General features: G+C 40.0%; 2 protein-coding genes across 7 annotated transcripts in view; both read right to left on the bottom strand.

Annotated features, from left to right (window-relative positions):
- The window catches only part of LOC126543888 (endonuclease/exonuclease/phosphatase family domain-containing protein 1-like), a 62,425-nt gene extending 48,325 nt beyond the window's left edge, over nt 1-14,100 (bottom strand). Inside the window, exons 1-4 of one of the 4 annotated variants that reach the window (XM_050191028.3) lie at nt 13,357-14,100; nt 8,178-8,507; nt 6,467-6,732; nt 80-131 (exon numbers count right to left, since the gene is read on the bottom strand). In XM_050191028.3, coding sequence (XP_050046985.1) covers nt 80-131; nt 6,467-6,732; nt 8,178-8,468 — 609 coding nt within the window. In that variant the 5' untranslated portion in view covers nt 8,469-8,507; nt 13,357-14,100. Of the gene's footprint in view, nt 1-79; nt 132-6,466; nt 6,733-8,177; nt 8,559-10,127; nt 10,333-13,356 lie in introns of those variants that run through there. The other 3 variants (XM_050191026.3, XM_050191025.3, XM_050191027.3) reach the window with 3 other exon arrangements.
- Nucleotides 14,101-14,182: 82 nt separating this feature from the next.
- The window catches only part of LOC126543901 (ras-related protein Rab-22A-like), a 31,887-nt gene continuing 26,637 nt past the window's right edge, over nt 14,183-19,432 (bottom strand). For all 3 annotated transcript variants that reach the window (XM_055061937.2, XM_050191042.2, XM_055061936.1), the window contains one exon: nt 14,183-19,108. In XM_055061937.2, coding sequence (XP_054917912.1) covers nt 19,023-19,108 — 86 coding nt within the window. In that variant the 3' untranslated portion in view covers nt 14,183-19,022. The remainder of the gene's footprint in view (nt 19,109-19,432) is intronic.

The raw sequence follows: 19,432 nt of genomic DNA on the forward strand, positions 1-19,432 counted from the left end.
TGCAAGATTTTCATGAATAGTTGTATCTAGTGTAATTCAGTGTCATTATCAAACAAGCAGGCAAAAGGAATGTGCCTACCAGGTCAAGAGCATCCCTTGAACAAATTTCTTGGCAGGCGATGATGGCAGTCCTGAAAATAGAAAGCACAGAAAAGTTTCAGATAAGGTGAGGTTGAGGTATCAGCACAATTTTAAAGTCACCAATCTTTATTTGGTAAAACTTACGCAAGTGCAATATTGCACTTTGGCTTTCTTTCGCAACCTGTAATGCAGGGTTTCAAACACCTTAGCCGTGTTAACAAATAAAAATTGCCCAGCATTAATAACTAATAGATCTGAAGATATCTTGAGTGATGAAGGTTAGTCTAGAAATACAAGTGAACTCTTGGAATAAATGCAAATGCTTCAGTCATGAAATCAACCAGCCAAAATGGGCCTCTAACTAGTACTCGGTTAGATATATTAGATGTGCATACATATAAATTTGAATGTTCCACTGGAGAGATGGTGCAGATACTATTGTTATAAAGTGTTAGCCTACCTAGTAAAGCAGAATACTCCTTTCTGATATTGAAATATTCATAAAAATGCAGATCCTAAGTACTCCGGGGATTAATATCACATGAAGCATTTCACAGCTAGCTGGCTATCAGCATCATTTAGGGTTCTGCAAATCATTAGCAGATGTACGGACGTGTTTGCGTAAGGTGAGCAATTGTGTGTGTGTGACAACAGCAACAAAGCGCCAATGACAGTGGTGACAACGGTACAACGTTGATGGCATGAGCACTGATTTAGTAAAAGAAACATTCCTATTAAAGGAAATGTTACTACCTGTTCCATTATGATTTGTGCCAATCCTGAAGGCAGTACAACATAGGGGAAGCAGGTGCACTGTCACTTTTGTAAGCAGCTTGCTGCTGGGGGACGTGATGCACAGAAAGGACAGTGGTAAGTTTGACAATTATTCACGCGTTCCATTCATGCGTCTGTGAGCTAATGGAAACTGGCCTGCATGCACATGCCCTCGCTTTTTAAAGCACATTGTTTCTCCGAGGTATAATGTGTGTGTCAATCATCTAAAATCACTAGTTGGCATTGGCAAAAAAGCTGTTTGCAGGCATCTGTGGCCTAGTGGGTAGAGAGAGCATCGCGCTGTTCTGCTGGGGGATCCTGGTTCACACCCACGATTGGACACATAATTTCTTTAATTGAAGAGGCACAAAATAAGGCGAGACAGGAACCTACCAGAATGCTTCACATTAAAATGAGGATAACGTCTGGACGGATAAATCACTTGTATGCATAATGAACATCATCAAGTATAAACAAAGTTACAACTTAATCCTGCAGTAAACAGCAGAAATCTGCGTGCGTGCATGCATGCATGTGTGTGTGTGATCGACGGCTCACTTATACATGCGCTCCCCCCCTCCCCAATCTCAATGTTGTACGCTTCTGCTATTTCTCTTGCCATATGGCTTATACCCACAAAGATGATCATTATGCAGACGCATGGTTTGTGCAAAGGTAACTAGGTCAAAATCTCTTCACCAAATTTTTTACCTTGAAAGTGGGAGATGCAAGTCTTACACAAGTAAATACAGTAAAATAATAACCTGCACTGGAAAGCATTAACTTGACATAAAGCTCAAATATATTCAGTAAGATTTTGCATATGCCATAATGCTACAAGGACAACAATGCCACAGGAAATGGACCCTACACTACAAAGAAATACAGAAAGTGGGTAGGAACAGCTGTCTATCTACATGCATTCAATTACTGCTATTATTGCTATATTTGTATTTAATTCTGAGTTGTACAATTGGAGGTATGTCACTAGTGACATACAATGGAGCAGCAACAATGTGCACAAGAACTTTCTTTCAGCTAACAGCTAAGACAACTATTCTGGATAGAATGGCAACGAAAAGTGCGATCTAAATGAACTGTTGTATAGATTATGCTATGAAAAGAGCAATTTACAAAGAACGGGTATTGAAACAAAGATTGGCCACAATGATGGTTGCAATGTGCCTTGACACTTGTTTTGAATGCAAATGTACAGGTGTGGGATATATTAAAATGGTAGAAAAACTTTAAAGCTGGCAACAGGGTATGGGACCAAGCTGGTTAGTGTTTCATGGTGCTATGTACAAATCACAGCACACAACCGGACAAGAAAGGATGAAGAAGTGCACTGGAATTTCTGTGTCTTTTTCAGATGCATTGCGACCTATCAGATACCATTCACTGCAGGATACTAAAAGAGCACATGCACAAAATAAAAATCTACAATAAATAAGAGCTGCACCTCCAGGGACACTAAAGGCCACACTGGTACATTACTGTTCTGCATTCATGTAGTACTTGTTTGCCAATAACTCTTGAGCCAAAGAAAACTAGAATCGAAGGCCAAACCTTCTTTGCTCAACTATTCTTGCTTTAAAACTGCTAAAAGAATGCCAAGGAATGTCGCATATTTTACTGTATTTTTGCCGATTTGGGCTTTCTGTTTGCAGAAAAAAAGCCTACGAAAGTGGTCAGGTTAAACTATTTTCCTATTTCTGAATGGCATGCAATTTTTTTCATCAACTGCCAGCCAATAATTTGTTTTGGCAAGGCTATTCTATAAACTGCAATGTTACTACAGCTGCTGGAATCTGAAGGTGGCATCATGACCCACCCTCAAAGGGACTAAAACAAAACACTAAATCAGTTTAGAGGAATAAAGCGTTCTTTGAAAGCTCTGTTACCATTAATTTCGAAATAATAGCCTGATTATTAGAAGAGAAAATAAAGGCCAAGTTTCAGTTTATAAAATTCGCACCGAAACCCCAACGCCAGTACGTCACTGTGAGGTGACACATTTTAAAGTATTTTTTCATATTTAGTCTGCATTGGCTCTGCGAAAGTTCTCGAAACTTGCCATGTTCAATCTTTCGCTCATTAAGAAAACAATGTAGTCTATCTTTACTGCCAGAGGGTTAACTAGGCCTTAGAAAATGCTGCCAAAATCCATGACATCACAGCGAACTGGTGCGAGAAATTCTAAGAGGCGTTGCCACCTGTCCTTTGTTACTGCGCTTTCTCTGGCTTACCAAGCGTCTTATTGCGGTAAGAGTGGCGTTTTTGATATTGTAAATGAGTAGTTTACTGCTACAGAAGAAATCATTTTTCTCCTTAGTGTCCCTTTAACCTCAGCTATCTTTCTATTCACTTTTTCAGAAGTGAAATCTACCAGTCTCGCTCAACAGAACATTCTCATTTATTGTCCCTTTAGGCTGCTACTACTGAAAAGTCATGAACTTGAATAAATATGTGTGGCAAACTTAAAATAATTTCAATAAAAAGCAATAATAAGGCACCACCTTGCCGGAATTTGAAGCAAGAGGTAGCTGTAGAGTGAATTGTGTCTAACTCTGAACAATGCAACAGGTACTTGAGTTCCCATATCAGACACTCTAAAAACGAATTGTGATGGCTTATCTTATCCATGCTAGAGGCAGCGCATGCGGCAAGTGCACCGTCAGTATTCCGACAATAACGTAGATGTGACAGTAAAATTCACCAAGTAGCAGGAAATGTGGAGTATGTACCCCTAAAGATGGCATTAAGTAACTCATGCTACAAGCGATACTGGCAGCATGAAGCAAGTACTGAATAAACGGCACCTTGCTTTGTAACAGCAATGTAGCAAGTAGCAAAAAAAACTAGCTGTCCTTTGTGTTGCAGTGCCCTGGCAACAGCTAGTGGTACAGTTTGATTTTGCATAACATAAAACTTGCAAATACACAGTCGATGAAATTATTTCTTTTATTTCTTCCTGAACACTACAGTCTTTATACACTGTATACTTTAATGCCACAAACTGCATTGGCTAACAACACTAGGTGAGTCTTACACCCCAAAACTACTCCTGGGCTGTGAGTGATTTTGGCAGAGACCTCCAAACGAACGGTAACCACCTGAGGTTCTTTAGGTGGTGCCTAAATGAAGTCACAAATGTTTCTGTCTTCCCCACCCATCAGAACACAGCTGGCATGACCAGGAACTGAATCTAGAGCATTGTACCCAGCAGCAGTGTGCCACAGCCACAATGCCAGTATGGCAAGTGGAAGGCCATCGCACTGTAGATCAAACACCTGATCACATTTACCTGACCACAATAGTTTACCTCCCTACATATTACTGGAACGTAACCCATCCAAGCTTAGGCAGTTACTAACAAACAATTGCAGTCTTGCTGCTTAACATATTTTGATTGATTTACTTTGTAGCTTTTCCTTGCATTGTTTTTATTGGTTGTATTTTACTGCATTGTATAAGTTGTATCCAGTTGCATTGTATTTTTTTTTATTGACATCACATGACTATGTTTCTGGTTTTGTATTCCCCCCCCCTTATGTAATACCCCAACAGGGAATTTAAAGGGATACTAAAGGCAAATACTAAGTCAAGCTAAAGTGATAGACTAGTGCCCGAGAATCTCTAGGGCGTCAATATTATCGCCAACAGAGCCTTAATAATTGAGAAATTGAGGTAAATGCAGGACATGATTAGGCACTCAACCAGGACATTCAAGCACTTGCCCGATGACAAAAGCACTTGTCAGTTAAATTCTGTCACTAGTACTCAACTAGTCGTTGAATAAAACATCCTTGTATTGTATTACAAGATGAAATAAAATGCTGCTTGTCCATTTCTATTTAATTTTCAGAAAAAATAACAAATTGAAATTACCCTTGACAATGACGTGGACGGTCGAAAGGTTTCATTTTTGCTCAATTCCACGTCGCCCATGCTTTTGCGTTTCACTAGTTTCGTTATCGCATAGTGATGCGCTGGTTTTGCTGGCTCACGACAGTCGCACAAACTGCATGTAGCAGAGAATTCAACTTCCATGTGATGTCGCGGAATGCCGAACACCATTTGACCAAACAACAGCTGCAGCGGCGGATCCACCTTGGTCTTGGCTCGGTACCGCCATCTGTCGAGTGCTGTTTTACTCACTGGCGGAAGCACAGGGCAATGATGACGTATACAATGTCACCGCTCCCCCGGTTTGGTGGCGGGAGGTTTAAATTTCGAAAAAGGTATTCGGACCCTTCAGATGTCATTTTGCTATAAACGAAGTCTTTTCTTGACACGAAACAAGCATTGTGAGGTTTCTGGAATGGCATTTAAACAGTTCATGTCGACTTAGTATTTGCCTTTAGTGCCCCTTTAAAGGGCCCCTTACCAGGTCTGGCCATTTTGAGCTGACAAGCGCAGAGCATACATTGAGTGATAACGATCAGGTCTGCAAAGTATTACATTGCAATGCGCCGTAGAAAGATCTGAAATTTCAAACCGAACGCCGTTGTTCCTTCTCGCGGCCGCCGCGCTCCAAGCTGGAGGATGACGTACTCGCGTCCCTGCGCCTACGTACTCGAGTCCGCGTGTGACGTCGCTCGTGGTGACACGTGATTTCGAGAATTATTCAAGACAACATCTGTTATCTGTGTGATCTGTTGTTGCTTGAATTGACAAATTGAAGTTCAGCGAAATAATAAAACACACAAACAGAATGTCTGCATGTATTTTGTTTTACTTCGCACCGAAGCAAGAGAGATTTACTTCCACTTCATCTGCTTGTTCCCACAGTCGTGCGGTCACGTGCATAGGTACTGAAACTATGTCATTTTCTATCATGCTCCAGCACGTGATCATGCTCTGCGATCCGCTTGTTCTGCCTCAGTATTCGTGTAGCACTGAATTATACTGCTAGTCATGTTTCCTTGTGCACAGCGCGCAAAATTGTGCGCTGCGCGGACGAGACAACAGCTGGCACGCGGTGCCATCAGCGAAAGTGCGTAGCGCCGGAAAAAAAAAAAGGCGAGGAGAAAAAAAGATGAAGACCTATGTGTCACGTGATCCTCGAGGTGTGTTACGGGAGAACACAGGGAAGGAATTTCGCTCGCGAAGGCTACTAGACGGGGCGAGTGGGGAGAGCGTCTTGTTTGGCAGTGGAGCCCGCCTGCTGAAATCATGGGTGTGCGGCACTGAAATATTTGTATCTCGACTATTAATGAGCCGATTTGAAAATTTTTTGCGGCAGAACACTCCATAGAGGACACGTAACAACTTCCAGTGTAAACCAAAATTTGCTATGAAGCCTGGTGAGGGGACCTTTAAGGGTTAATAAATTATTATTATTATTATGATGATGATGATTTGAGGATTAAGGTTCTCAAATAAGAAAACAATTCCTACGAATACCTGCAAGAGGCATTTTGGAAAGCCAGATGGCCAATTTTCTCATGGCTTCTGTGGTTTCTCCGTAATAACTTCTCCAAGAAAAGCTTTTGATAATGCTAGAGGCACATTATGTTGCCTAGTGAATTACTCATTCGTTCATGCTTTCATTGGTAGGACTTGCTAAAGTTACAGATACCGCAGCTTCAGAGGAATGCACACAAACCCATTCTCCAGGGCAGTGCGGCAGACTACTTCGAGCACTCCTAGGTTAGATGCCTTGTCACACGTGAGGCCAGCCAGGTTCCAAAGAGCAACCCAGAAGGAACCCACAGGGCCCGTCTCAATGCGGGCAGCCAACGGCCGTTGGCTCAGGGGTGCCACCAGCCGATACAACTCCATATCTCGCAAGGGGCTACGTTGAGGAACACCCACTCGTGGGGAGCGCGAGGAGGGAGGCCCACGCCGCACTGTGATCTCAGATCGAAAAACCTGAGAAAAAGAAAGCAGTCTTCACTGCACCAACAATTAAGAAATCAACATTTTAAGTTTAAAAGGTAACGCTCCCAAGAATTGTGCTGCTCAAGTTCTACATCACACATAGTGGGCAGGAGTTTTGGTACATCTAAGCAAGGTTAACACCAGCCCCTCCACAAACAATGCACTCACTTGTTCCCTTTAGTGCAGAGAAAATAATTTTGTAGATGCAGAACACTGGAAGTAAAATATGCATCAAATGGCATAAAAGGCTTCTGCTCTCTTTTAATATGTCCTACATTAATGGTACTTTTAAGTGGGTGAACAGCTACACTTAAATATTCTCGAAAAGTGCTCTTGGAAGGCCATGAGGGCTTGTGAGCCCTAACAAGAGCATGTTGGGAACATTTCTGAATGATCCTGTTCTGGGAGCTCCCAGAATGCTCCCAGAATGATCCATTTCTGGGGGCATTTCGGAATGAGCCCACTATAAAGCAGCCACAAGTTTCTAAAACATCACAACAGTATCAAAGTCACAAACTAAGTACCATTTTCATTGTTGCATTAGAACAAGCATAAAAATTTACTCAGTGTATGCAACCTTTACACCAAATACAGCAAATGAATGCAGTCTGTTGACCTTGGCCCATAATTATTACCTACAGGTCAATTTCTTTTTCAAAGCAAGGGGCGCTAACATGAATATTAAATTAGCATGCTGTGCAGCAGTGACTAAGTTTCTGATGCCTCTCATTATGAAAACACAGCTAAAATCTCACACCTGCACTTACATTAGTTTGTCTTACACATCAAGCACAAAAAGTGCAAAAGTGTGAAAGCCCCACCCTGCCACCTTCCACCTATGTGGTAGCTGGTGGACCTCCTTGCGACCACAATACCTGTGTGGCAGCTGGAGGGCCTTCTTGCAAACACAATGTTTTTCCTGCCTTTCTTTTTTTTTTTAAAGTTTCCACAGGTGGCAGCATCATATAATGATGGGTGTTGCAGCATAAACAGCTTTCCTGCATGTGATGCACATTGTCTAATCAGCAGTTAATTTCGTTTTATTTTCAATTCTGAAGAAAGTTATGCTAAGTTTAAATTAACTCAGTAAAACTAATTTGTCTTGTACATCAACACAACAAAGTAATACTTTTCTCCTCCAAGAAGCACACATATCATAATGGGTACGACAACCACATACTGAACACAAGATTAGTGCTTCGATCCTAGCTGATGCCACTGGTTTCCTTCTTAAACATCACTGAAGCATTTTCATTTCATATCCATGGTCCAGATTTACACTGGAGCCAGGGCATATAACACATTAGTTAGAGAAGAGAAAAAAATTAGGTGGTAGCAACTGAGCACTGAAGCTAAGCAACAAAGCATTTCCATCTGGCCTACACAGTTAGGTTTGTCAATCAAAAGTGTTGAAGTAAGCAATAAAATAGTCATACTTGGAGACGCGAGGCTCCAACACCAGAAACCAGTGCCAGATCTTCAACCTTTTTAAATCCCCCGATGGCTTGACGGTAGTCAACAATGTTGCGTGCAATGCATCTTGTGACACCTGGCAGTGTCATCAGCTCCTCTTCTGTGGCAGTGTTGATGTTCAGGAGTTCCCAGCGTAGCTCTGTGTCCAGTACATGGAAGGTGGCACTCAAGTTGCGGCTGTGTGGGGTGAAAGGCCTGCATAACGACGAGAACCGCCGCCGCCTCGTGCTTCCTGTTGGGTGTGCCTGGCCCATAATGCTGCCCACGTCAGTGTTCCTTCTACCGCATCTTGGCTGCATAAAGATGGCAGTCAATCCCTTTAGGACCAAGCCGGTCTGCTCTGCCTGCAAGTTCAGCCATGTGTTATAGTGAATTTCAATGGCATAAATTACTGTAAATAATTTATTATTTTTTAGCTCTGTTAAGCCCAATCTGCAATTCTATAGTAATTTGCAGATACTAAATTCTGCAAAACAGAAGAATGTATAGTGCCATATGGAATACAATGTGACATACAACATGGTTTCTTCATGACAAGAGTTAATCACAAGCTGCAAGATATTAATAAAACCTGTATAAATTAAATCTCCATGAAAGTTACCTATGTTGTTTACAGCATTGCTTCAGTGTTGTCCTAAGGATATTTGACCCAATCAATCACATCTGGCAATAATTTCACATGACATAAATATCATTTCATGTGACACAGATGGCAAGATCACGCATCCAGTGGTAGGGCAGGAGCCTATAAAAGCATATGTGCCCACAACGTAAGGCACACTACATCCCATTAGAAAGAAATCAAATAAGGAAACAACAAATGTGAAAGAATTTGAATTGAAAAGAAAAACACATTGTGGGGAAGTGGTTAAGTCGCACACCTGCCGAGCATCAGTGTGCAAACCACATTGTGGTGCACACACTACGCTTGGCGGAACAAACTCTAAACGTCAAGGTAAATTTATCTAATCCTCTCTTTGGGGCGCTGACCAACGTCGATGGCTTCCTTCAGTTTCAGCTCATGCACGATTGAGATGCGGCAACTGCAAATGTTGTTAGAAGTGTACCCTAATCACGGCAGCTTTCTGAGGCGCCTTCAAGCAAAATTGCCAAATTTTTCTTTTACAACTTCTAATCTTTTATTTATTTATTTTTTTTGGGGGGGAGGGGTAACTATTTATTTAGTGTTTTAGGAAAGCTAGTCATACAGAAGCCATTCATCATAGGAAAGTTTCTTTGTAGCCAGGCTCTAAAAATGTTGGGAGGCTATTTGTTCAGTTTTTTTAATGACAATTAGTGACCTTATGCTTAAAACTGGTCCTTTGTACCTGATTGTTAGCAGTCTTTTTTGCACTGGTCAATATAGGCATCGCACCCAATTATACCAATATATATATTCCTGCCGGAAATATATGTGTCCCATGTTTGACTATTCAATATTTGATTAGATATTTGAAGCTTACTATATGCATTCAATATGTATTTAATAAAGTTTATGTTTGCTCACCTCTATATAAAATGTTTTCCATCCAAGGAACAGTAAAGCGTGCACAATGCATGTCAGTGCAAAGAAAAATGAAATGAGCCAACAATAGTTTCTTGCTCTGTCAGTACGACAAATGGCTTACAAGTTACAGGACTGCATCACCATGAATCATTCACAAAAGAGAAAAAGCAAAAAAAAAGTGTGATCCATATTGACAATACAATAGCAGCTACGGAGATAATTTATTGTACTTCTCAGGCTACTTTGAAACTGAAATTACTTACATTGGTAGCACACATTTTCTAGAATTATGATTTAGCACTCCATCTCTCAATAAGTTACTTCAGTTAAGCCTTTTAAACATCTATCAAATCATAAATGTCCCAAAAAGGAAGTATGAAAGAAAATATGAAAGCAAACTACTCACATTCATCCTCACTGATAATGAGCAATGAGCATTGCAATATGTGCTTTGAAATGCGAGAAGTTACAACACAAAGGTTCAGGTAGAGCAGAAAAAGCAAAGGGCTACAATGACAGATCTCTTCTGACTCCCACAAAGTGTATGAGGACACACGAACGAAGAGCCCCAAGCCCGTGACAGCCTCCCTAGTGCTGGGCGATGACAAAGGTCACGACAACAACTTGTCAATGGCAGTGCCACGTTATCTTATTATCGGACAGCAGAGCGTCTGAAAGCCTTATCAAAAAGCTGCAGAGATCAAGTTCTGAGGTATACAACAACCATGTACATTTATTATCAGTTGTCAATAACATTACACTTTGGCCATACGACAGCAGGTATTTTGCTTGCCTATTTCTAAAGCACTGAATTGTTTTTACCTTGTGAAGTGCCCTGCAACAGAATCATTGCTTTGACATATAATAAATAGCATAATCCAAAAGTATTTTATGTACTCGTTTGCTTCTGCTGCTGAGAGGGAAAAAAAATATTGGTATCAAAAGAGAGCAGTCGTTGGACAGTGCGACGAACTTCCTAGAGAATCCTCAGCATTTAGACAGGTGCAGGTGCAGCAACTGACATACATGGTGGCCATTTTGAAATCTTATGGAATTTAAAAAAAAAAATTGTGTATTGCAGATAACACAATTCTAGTGCTTGAGCTGGATTATTCAGAGAGGCGGACATTACTTGCAAGGAAAATGGAAACACATATTCAACTAATTAACAAAAAATACTAATTAACTTCTTAATTACTTTACAACACATATTGCAATTTATGAATTGCAGCTGATGAGATTGCAAGGCCTGTCCACTTGGAATAAATTTCCAGAATGACACCAATATGCACCATCAAACCCCCCACAAAAGTACACTGTTCCGCTTAATTTTTTTAACACTCTTTTATGCATTGAAGCAGAAAAGTAAATCGAACGCCCATATATCTCGTCCCACACTTTCGGAAATAATATATCTCGAAACTTGAGTCCTTCTGGAAATTAATTTCAAGTGAATATGTCTTGCAACCTCACCAACTAAAAATCATATTACTAAGATCTTGATGAGGGCTAGTTCGTTCATATTTAGAACTGAGGTTGAACAGCGCGAATAAAACAAGGTCACCAGGAAACAAGTACCACAGACAAGCGCTTGTCTGTGGTATTTTTTTTCCTTGTGTCCTTGTTTTATTTGCGCTGTTAAACCTCAGTTCTAAAATTCATAAATTGCAATATGTGCCATACAGTAATAAATAAGTTAATTAGTGAATTTCTGTTAATTCATTAAATATGTGTTTGAATTTCTCGTTCTAGTAGTGTCCACCTCTTCAAATAATCCAGCTCAAAGACAAGACTTATGCTATCCAGCACAGGCAATTTTTAAAAATTCTGTAGAAACTTAAAGGTGATCTTCCCGTACAATGCACTAAATATACACCGGAAGGGAATATACATTATTCAGCAGAAAACAAAACTCATCATGACTAAGACTAGCCACCAGTGTGATCACTTCACAGGTGCACAGATGAGCTAGTAGTTGGGACAAGTTATTTGGCATGTAGTAAATGTGGCAGCAGAACAGGTTTCACATTGCATCTCTGCAAGCAAAAATGAAGCATAATGTTTAAATCAAACATCTATGAATTTGTACAAACAGGTCCTGAAGGCAATGACATCAGTAAAGGTGCCTGAGCATACAATATTAAAGGGATTATGTTCTCCACATTCAATTTCAGAGAACATTAGAGAGAAAACTGAACTACACTTCGTGATGAATAATACCTCAATGGCAAAAGGTACAACAGTTGTTGCCTAATTAGGCAAATGCGAGAAATACTTGCTCTACTAGATCTTGCCTTTTCTTTGGACTTTTTACAGAGATCTGTCTAGGATTCTATTTGAAGTTATGCACCCAGCTGGTAAATCCCATGAACAAAACGTCTTCCATTGAACCTGCACCAAATGTATGGTGAAAAAGAGCCCAGGGAAGATATTGACAAACTAAACGTAAAGACCGCAATATTAACAAAACTATCCCAATAAACTGTAGGTGAAATTGGTCTTGCAGTACACTTGGCTTATTTTTTTCCCGGCCAAAGCAAATACATACACCTTCAAGCACTACCAAATACATATTCAATAAGCCCATTATAAGTCACATTTCTGTACAAACACACTGCCAATAGAAAAGCGGTTGTTGCATAAATTGTTAAACAAAAACCGCCATACCACTTGATGATGTGGTTATTAACGGCAGTAATGTATTGCAACTGCGGTAATTTAATGTTTACTGGCTCAGGCGCAGCTGACGTCAAAGAGCGCCAATGCAAGTTTGGTTCTGCGCGGGCCTACGAACGATCATCCGTATCACCGTTATAGCCATGGTGATGGGATTGCTAAATGTGAAATGAGACTCGGTGGTGTTCTACATGGGTAAATTCGGCTTTACAAACATTTTCACAACAATATCAAATTATTTTTTAAAGTGCATTCCATGTGTCAGAAGTAGTACATATGTTGGGAACAACTAAATCCAGGGTAAAAACCTTATTGACAAGTCTTATAATAGCCATGATAAGGAAATGGGCGTTGGACACGATGTAACCAAACGACCACTAAAATATTAGCAGCTCATCAGTACTTCTGAAATCCGAGTAAACGGTTTCCAACAGACATGATAGCAGCAAGTCGCCAGACTTTCTTGTAAATCACGATCCGGTCTGCCAGCTCAAAACATGTATGCAGAGAAGATATAGTGAGGAAAACAAACCGTAAACACTAAACAATATGAATGTAGATTGTGAAATGAAACACTCGAACAGTCGGACTGCGCAAAAGACCTCACATGCGATTAGCGCACGGCAAATAAAATGACTGCAAGCTATCGCATGACAGAAATCGCCATGATAACACAAATAAACATAACAGCCTATCATACTAAAGACTGGTCATACGTACACGGAGAAGAGCTTAAGAGTCGGGTAAGAAGTGAGAAATGCGATGTTTGTACGGCAACGAAGCCCATTATTTGAAACACAGTCCGAGCTCTTATTATACAAAAGCGAGATGATCAGAAACCACTATGATCGCGAAAATCGAAGTTTTCTCACACATGTTCAGCGACTTCTTTATTTTTCATATATCTTTTAGCGCAGCAACACACTCAGTAGACAAGGAAATATTCACAATAAACGTACCGAGTGCTGCAATCTTTGCCTTCGGTGCTAGGTGCACATTGCGATGTTTAGCAACATACTATTCATTGAACTATCACGAAACGGTATGATCGTGATTAATATATATTTAAAGCCGCTAGCAAACAGCCTTAAGAAGAAAGTTTACAACGGTACCGACACCCCCACCCTTACTTCACCAAGCGCACACCTTCGTACAAACCAGAGCAGCTGACATTTTCGACCTTCGCGACACCTGCCGGAGTTTTTGCTTCTCTACGACTGGCTATGCGCACTTAGGCAGAGCACGATTATATGGAGCACGGCTCTAGCCTTATGTCTATCCGCTCACGGTCACGAAGATCGATCACGATTAAATTGAAACTAGATCGTTCGCACATCGGCACTACATTAATTATTCTGTTTAGGAGAGGCAAACTGCCTGTAGGCTATCTTGAGAAACTGCCAGTCAATGGTCGCGCGGCATATTAATCGATTCAGCGTCTTCACCGCGGCAGTTTTAAAGTGATCATAGGCAGGTATTTTTGTTAACTAGCTTGCGGAATTTGCAGAGGCCGGCTGCTATTGGCATACTCATTTACATTAGTAACAGCCTTCAAACGTATTAATAAAAAAAGTGCCTGCAATATTGCAGAGGCTCTTGATTATCGAGAAAAGATGCATGAATCAATTTTTGCTTTCGGCAAGCCGTATTCTTCAGCATACATGTATGTTAACATTTCATACGTACCTATTGTCATGCGGAAATTATATAATTGTATCCCGGAAGTATTCCGGTGTAAATATTTTTCTTTCTTTCCCATCGATCAGTAAACACACAAATGAAGGCTGCTTGTATACAGCATAATTTTATTGCACATACACTAAAAAAGGCCAGCCAGGGAACTGCACTCAACCTGTCATTGCAAAACAGACAGCAGTGCTCAAAAGTGCTCTTTCCCACATAACGTAATCAATAAAATATACTCCTCTTTTACACATTTGCAATATCTTCTTCATATTTTGCACAGCCCCGTTCAGTTTGTACTGCAAAAGTATAAATACTAATGTACATGTGTAAGGCACTGTTGCATATTGAGTGACAAAAATACCTTAATGTATTTGAAATTCCAAGCTTGCATTAGTAGCATATGCTTATATTCCTTACCTAAGCTCCTGCTGTGGCCACAAGATTGCTGCATGTGATGCATAGTCGACGAACAGCTTGAAGTTTTTCAAGTATATATATGTTTCTAGCTCCAGCTGCATAATAATGATTTCAGTGCTTCAGTGTACAATTCCAAAACAAACAGATTCTGCACTACTAATAAAATAATTAACAAGTACTCTAGCAAGCTTAAATGTCAGCAAATTTCGGGCCTGGAACATGAAGGAAATTAACAACAGGAAATTAACAACAGATGCTACAGACCATCAGCAACAGCCATACTGATAAAAGCCTAATACTATATTTTCTGTACAAAGGCTTACACAGATATGCAACTAACCTCAAAAATATGATTGGTGTATGAAGTCAAACAAAACAGTTAAATTAAGACAAACAGTAAGAGGTAAAAAGAAAAAATCATAACACAAACTTAAACCATAAAACAAAGCACTACAGTGATACCAAATCTCAATAAAGAAAAGGCAGTGGGTGGTCTAGAAAAACACCAACCAAACCACAGCAAAAGTTCTATAAATGTTGCCTTTCTGCCAGCACATCACATTAGCAATCTTTTGTAAATAGATTATCACATGATAACACTAGTTCAAAATATTTGTCACTATTCTAACTGCTGTATACATATATTTACTTCCTAGCTCCCAGAAGTGTCGATTGGCCATTACAGCTATTACAATCCAAACTCACTGCACTCTCAATATAAATAATGTACTGACCAAGTTCATGGTTTCAGCTGGCATGGGGCATCTTCCAAGTGCTGGGAATACTTGAGTCATATTGACTGGTGGTCTTTAGGTATGCATAAACACTGGCTGCAGGAATACAGCTGTGCACATAAGGCAAATTTAACAGCAACTTGTACTCTAATGTTAAGAGCCTCTGCACAGGAGGGCCAACGAAGAACAATGTGACATTTTTGTCAAGTACCACTATTGTCGGAAGTCTAACAAAAACGTTTTTATTTATTTTTTGTTCAATTCTGGGGTTTCACGTGCCAAAACTATAATCTGATTATGAGGCACGCCATAGTGGGGGGCTCCTGAAAAATTTTTACCAGTTGGGGTTCTTTAACGTGCACCCAATGCACAGTACACAGGTGTTTTTGCATTTCACCCCAATCTAAATGCGGCCGCCATAGTCAAGATTCGATCCCGCAACCTCATGCTTATAGCAGCACAACGCCAAATCCACTAAGCAACCATGGCAGGTCCAGAAACGAATGTTTTGAGCATGCACTTACAGAAAAAATTTTTTTTTAATCAATCAAACATTACTTTCTAATATCGATTTATCATAATAAGAAGAAGGCTGTAAATCTCCAGTTTCACGGGACAAAAGTAATCTCCACTATAAGAACAAGAACTGCCATGATTTTGTCACCACAGTACCAAAACTTACACATACACACACAAACTTGAACCTTAACAAGCAGTTTGTCATGATGATTTGCAAAAAAGACAGCAATGAAAATTCAGAGACTGAAGTGCAGTGTAGAGTGAACACACAAGCATGTGGCATGAGTGAATTTCCCTCAGTGGCAAGTTCGAAAGCACATGGCTCTGCAGCACATGATCTAACGCAAACAGTGCTGGTTTTTCTTGGCATGCTGGTACAGTGTGGTCCACTGTTAAAGGGAACACCCAAATGTGCGGTTCTCACATCGTTGGCACTCTAGCTGCAAATGTTAGCTGAAGCTATACACTGCATGGGGGTGTAGAAAGGCGCCAGAGCCACCAACCACAATTTACCTTGTGGCTGGTGCAAAGCCATGCAATTGTACATTTGCTAGATGTAAAAATTTATACATGTTATAAATTTATGTTGTCTTTAACAGTGGACTGCACTGTACAGAGTATAGGCATCCTTTCTGCTTGCAGCTGCAGATGGCAAGTCCTGAGGTGTGAGCTAAGTGTTCTTGTATTGGCTATAATAGTAGACCACACTATGCAACACTAAATAACAGTAAATGAGTCGCTCAACCTTTCTGATGGCATCTGTACAATGATATAGAGACCAAGGACAAAATATTAGTTTCTAATTATCCTGGATTTTTTTTTTTTCTATTTGCCACTGGCTCAGACAGGAGAATGCCTAGCCATTATCACCCTTAGTGGCCAGTAGTAAGAATAATGTACAGACAAGCAAATGGGACTGTTATACTATTACATGAGCTAAGCACTCCAAACTATCCAAGCAAATGTTCATTTTCTTAAACAAAAAACAAAACAAACAAAAACAAATGAATCTTGTTTGAATTTTAAATACACAGTTGTGCAAAAAAAGCAACAATCTACAGAGCAACAAATAAATGTTCCCAAGAAAGTTGCTGTGTCAATAATTGTCAAGTGGTCAGAATTAATCTAGAGCCATCCACTATGATGTCTATCATAGCCTTTTTGTTGCTTTAGGACCTTAAATCTCGCCAATTATATTTCCCATTCTATTGAATGCTTTAGTTTTCCCGACATTGACAGGGAATGCTCACTTGAATGAACCAATCTTAAAGCTAAAAATCTGCAGAATCATACAACAAAATTTCTATTAATAGTTTCATAACAAATATTAGACAACCTTCACTTGCTATAGTCATATGTTACAACAAAATATTTAGCAAGGTGCTTACTAAAAAGGAAATAGATGGAAAAGGATTGTCATCACATCACTAATGCCTTACACAAGTTCATACAAGACCCAGGGCTCTTTCATGGCTGTGGCATTTGTTATAAACTAAACTGAGGGGTTTAATGTCCCAAATCTGCACAATACACTATGAAGGGCAGCGTAGTGAAGAGCTCCAAATTAATTTTGACCCCATGGGTTTCTTAATGTGCATCCAAAGCACAGTACACAAACATTTTGGCACTCCACCCCACTGGAATGCAGCAGCCTCATGCTCAGCAGAACAATGCCATAGGCACTTAGCCACTGCTGTGGATATGGCATTTGCTGCAACTACATGCAATAATGCACATAAGACCATTTGTAACATTTCGGTTTGACTGACTGTCACGAGTTCCTAAGAGAAAAATGCTGAGTCTTGGCTCACATGCCAGTTTTCCTGATAACACGTGTGTGTAGAATCAGGATGTACCAAAAATATGTGCATCCTACTGCTTACTGCCTTGTGTGAAAAATCTTGTTTTACATGGCATGTTCTTTAAAACATTAAGCCATGAAAGAGCTGCTGTCAAGGTAGAATGTTGCTTGCAAAATGAATTATCAAGCTTATGAACTACACATTTCTAAGAACTTTCATTAGAGAAACTAAGAAAAATTAGTTTAGCCTAGCATTCAGATCCTCACTAATGAGCGATTCAAGATTTTCCTTCAAGCTATTTGTGTGAAATAGAGCCGCGACAGTCAATCACGGAACACTTACAAAAGCAAATTCTTCTGCATGTAGCGGGAAAGTGGCCATGAACAATCAAGTGGATACCATATGCACACATCACAAAAGACACAGCAAGTAAAGTCTGTCTACAAGTAAAGTGATTTACTATATAAAAATATTTTCATTAAATACAGGCATTAAACACATTTATAAATAAAAATAAAGCTAATGTATTGTCTAAGCTAAAACAAAACCATAGAATGGTGTGAGCAAACTGCAGTATGCTACTGCAACACAGTGAAACAGTGTTCACTGATATTTACTTTGCTTTTCACACATATCAAATATACGTCTAAAAAATGAAGTTCTGTACACCAGTATACAGCCAACATGTAAGCTGAAGTCGTGGAGGCAGTAGCAATGGGTCTGCTCTAGAAGCAATCAAAGATCACGTGGCTTGCCATTGAGCTCGTTGAAATGGAAGCAGAACCAAACAATAAGGAGTACTTGGCAGTTCACTGCAGTGACTGAATTCCAGACATGGGAAAGCACTGCTTACCACAGGCGTAAAATAATTTCAAAATATTTAACTTTTGAGAAAGTAGCCTACCCAGAAGCAAGACCTCCAGGTGTTTCCATTCTAAAGTATTTTATTTCTCTGGGGTGTCCCCAAAGATAGTATACAGTGTGCCCTCCATGTCTAAGAAAAACAGACCTATGACTGGTGCTAATTACAGCAAAGTGAATAATTTCTCACGGCAGTGCTTATGACATATGGCCCCTTGTGCATATCCTTTACAAGGCTGTGCGAAACCAGATACAGCACCTTTCCAGATCTGAGTAACAGAAAGGTCGTGTAAACAAAGTGTTAGCTGTTTTTGATACTACAAGTATCATATTTTACAAAAGGTTCAGGTGAAAGACGAAAGATGTACAGTTGCAGCACTAAATAAAAAGCACATCACAGCACAAAAATGGAACATCACCAAGAACAATGGCCAAAATGTGCGTTAAACTTCCAACAGCGTGGACATGTTCAGCCTCGTGACTCAGAATGCACGAGGCTTGTGGCAAGCTTCAAGCACAAGGAGCAAGGCAATGGGCCATTCGGCAACCAAGGCCCATTTGTTCCTTATGTCTCTGCACCAAGATGCGTGGCTTCAATCCTCAACTTCAGCAGCACTTCTTGCTCACATTCTTTTTGAGGCTAAGCTTCAGTTCTGGTTGCCGTACTCCTTGGGTTACGGGCACCTTCATGGCTTTAATTTTACAGGAAAAGAAAAGAAAAAAAAGCAAATGGGAAGGACAAGTTTAGTGAGTATTGGGCACATGAAAGAAAATTACACTTGTGGCAAAAAGTAGTAGTCAGTATATCAGGTGATCCAATTTAACTGAAACAGGTTTTTTAAAAATAGCATTGAACCAATACAATAATGCTTTCTTCACTATTCATTCTTTCAGTATGTCGGGTGCTACATGGTTAAGCAGCCAGTAACAGTGTTTGTTAATCATCAAAGATCTGTTAATTAGTTTTTGCCATAGTTGGAGGAGGATGCTGAAAGAGGCAAAAGAAATTTACATAA

Source organism: Dermacentor andersoni, chromosome 1 (genome assembly GCF_023375885.2).
Source record: "Dermacentor andersoni chromosome 1, qqDerAnde1_hic_scaffold, whole genome shotgun sequence".
Classification (NCBI taxonomy): domain Eukaryota; kingdom Metazoa; phylum Arthropoda; class Arachnida; order Ixodida; family Ixodidae; genus Dermacentor; species Dermacentor andersoni.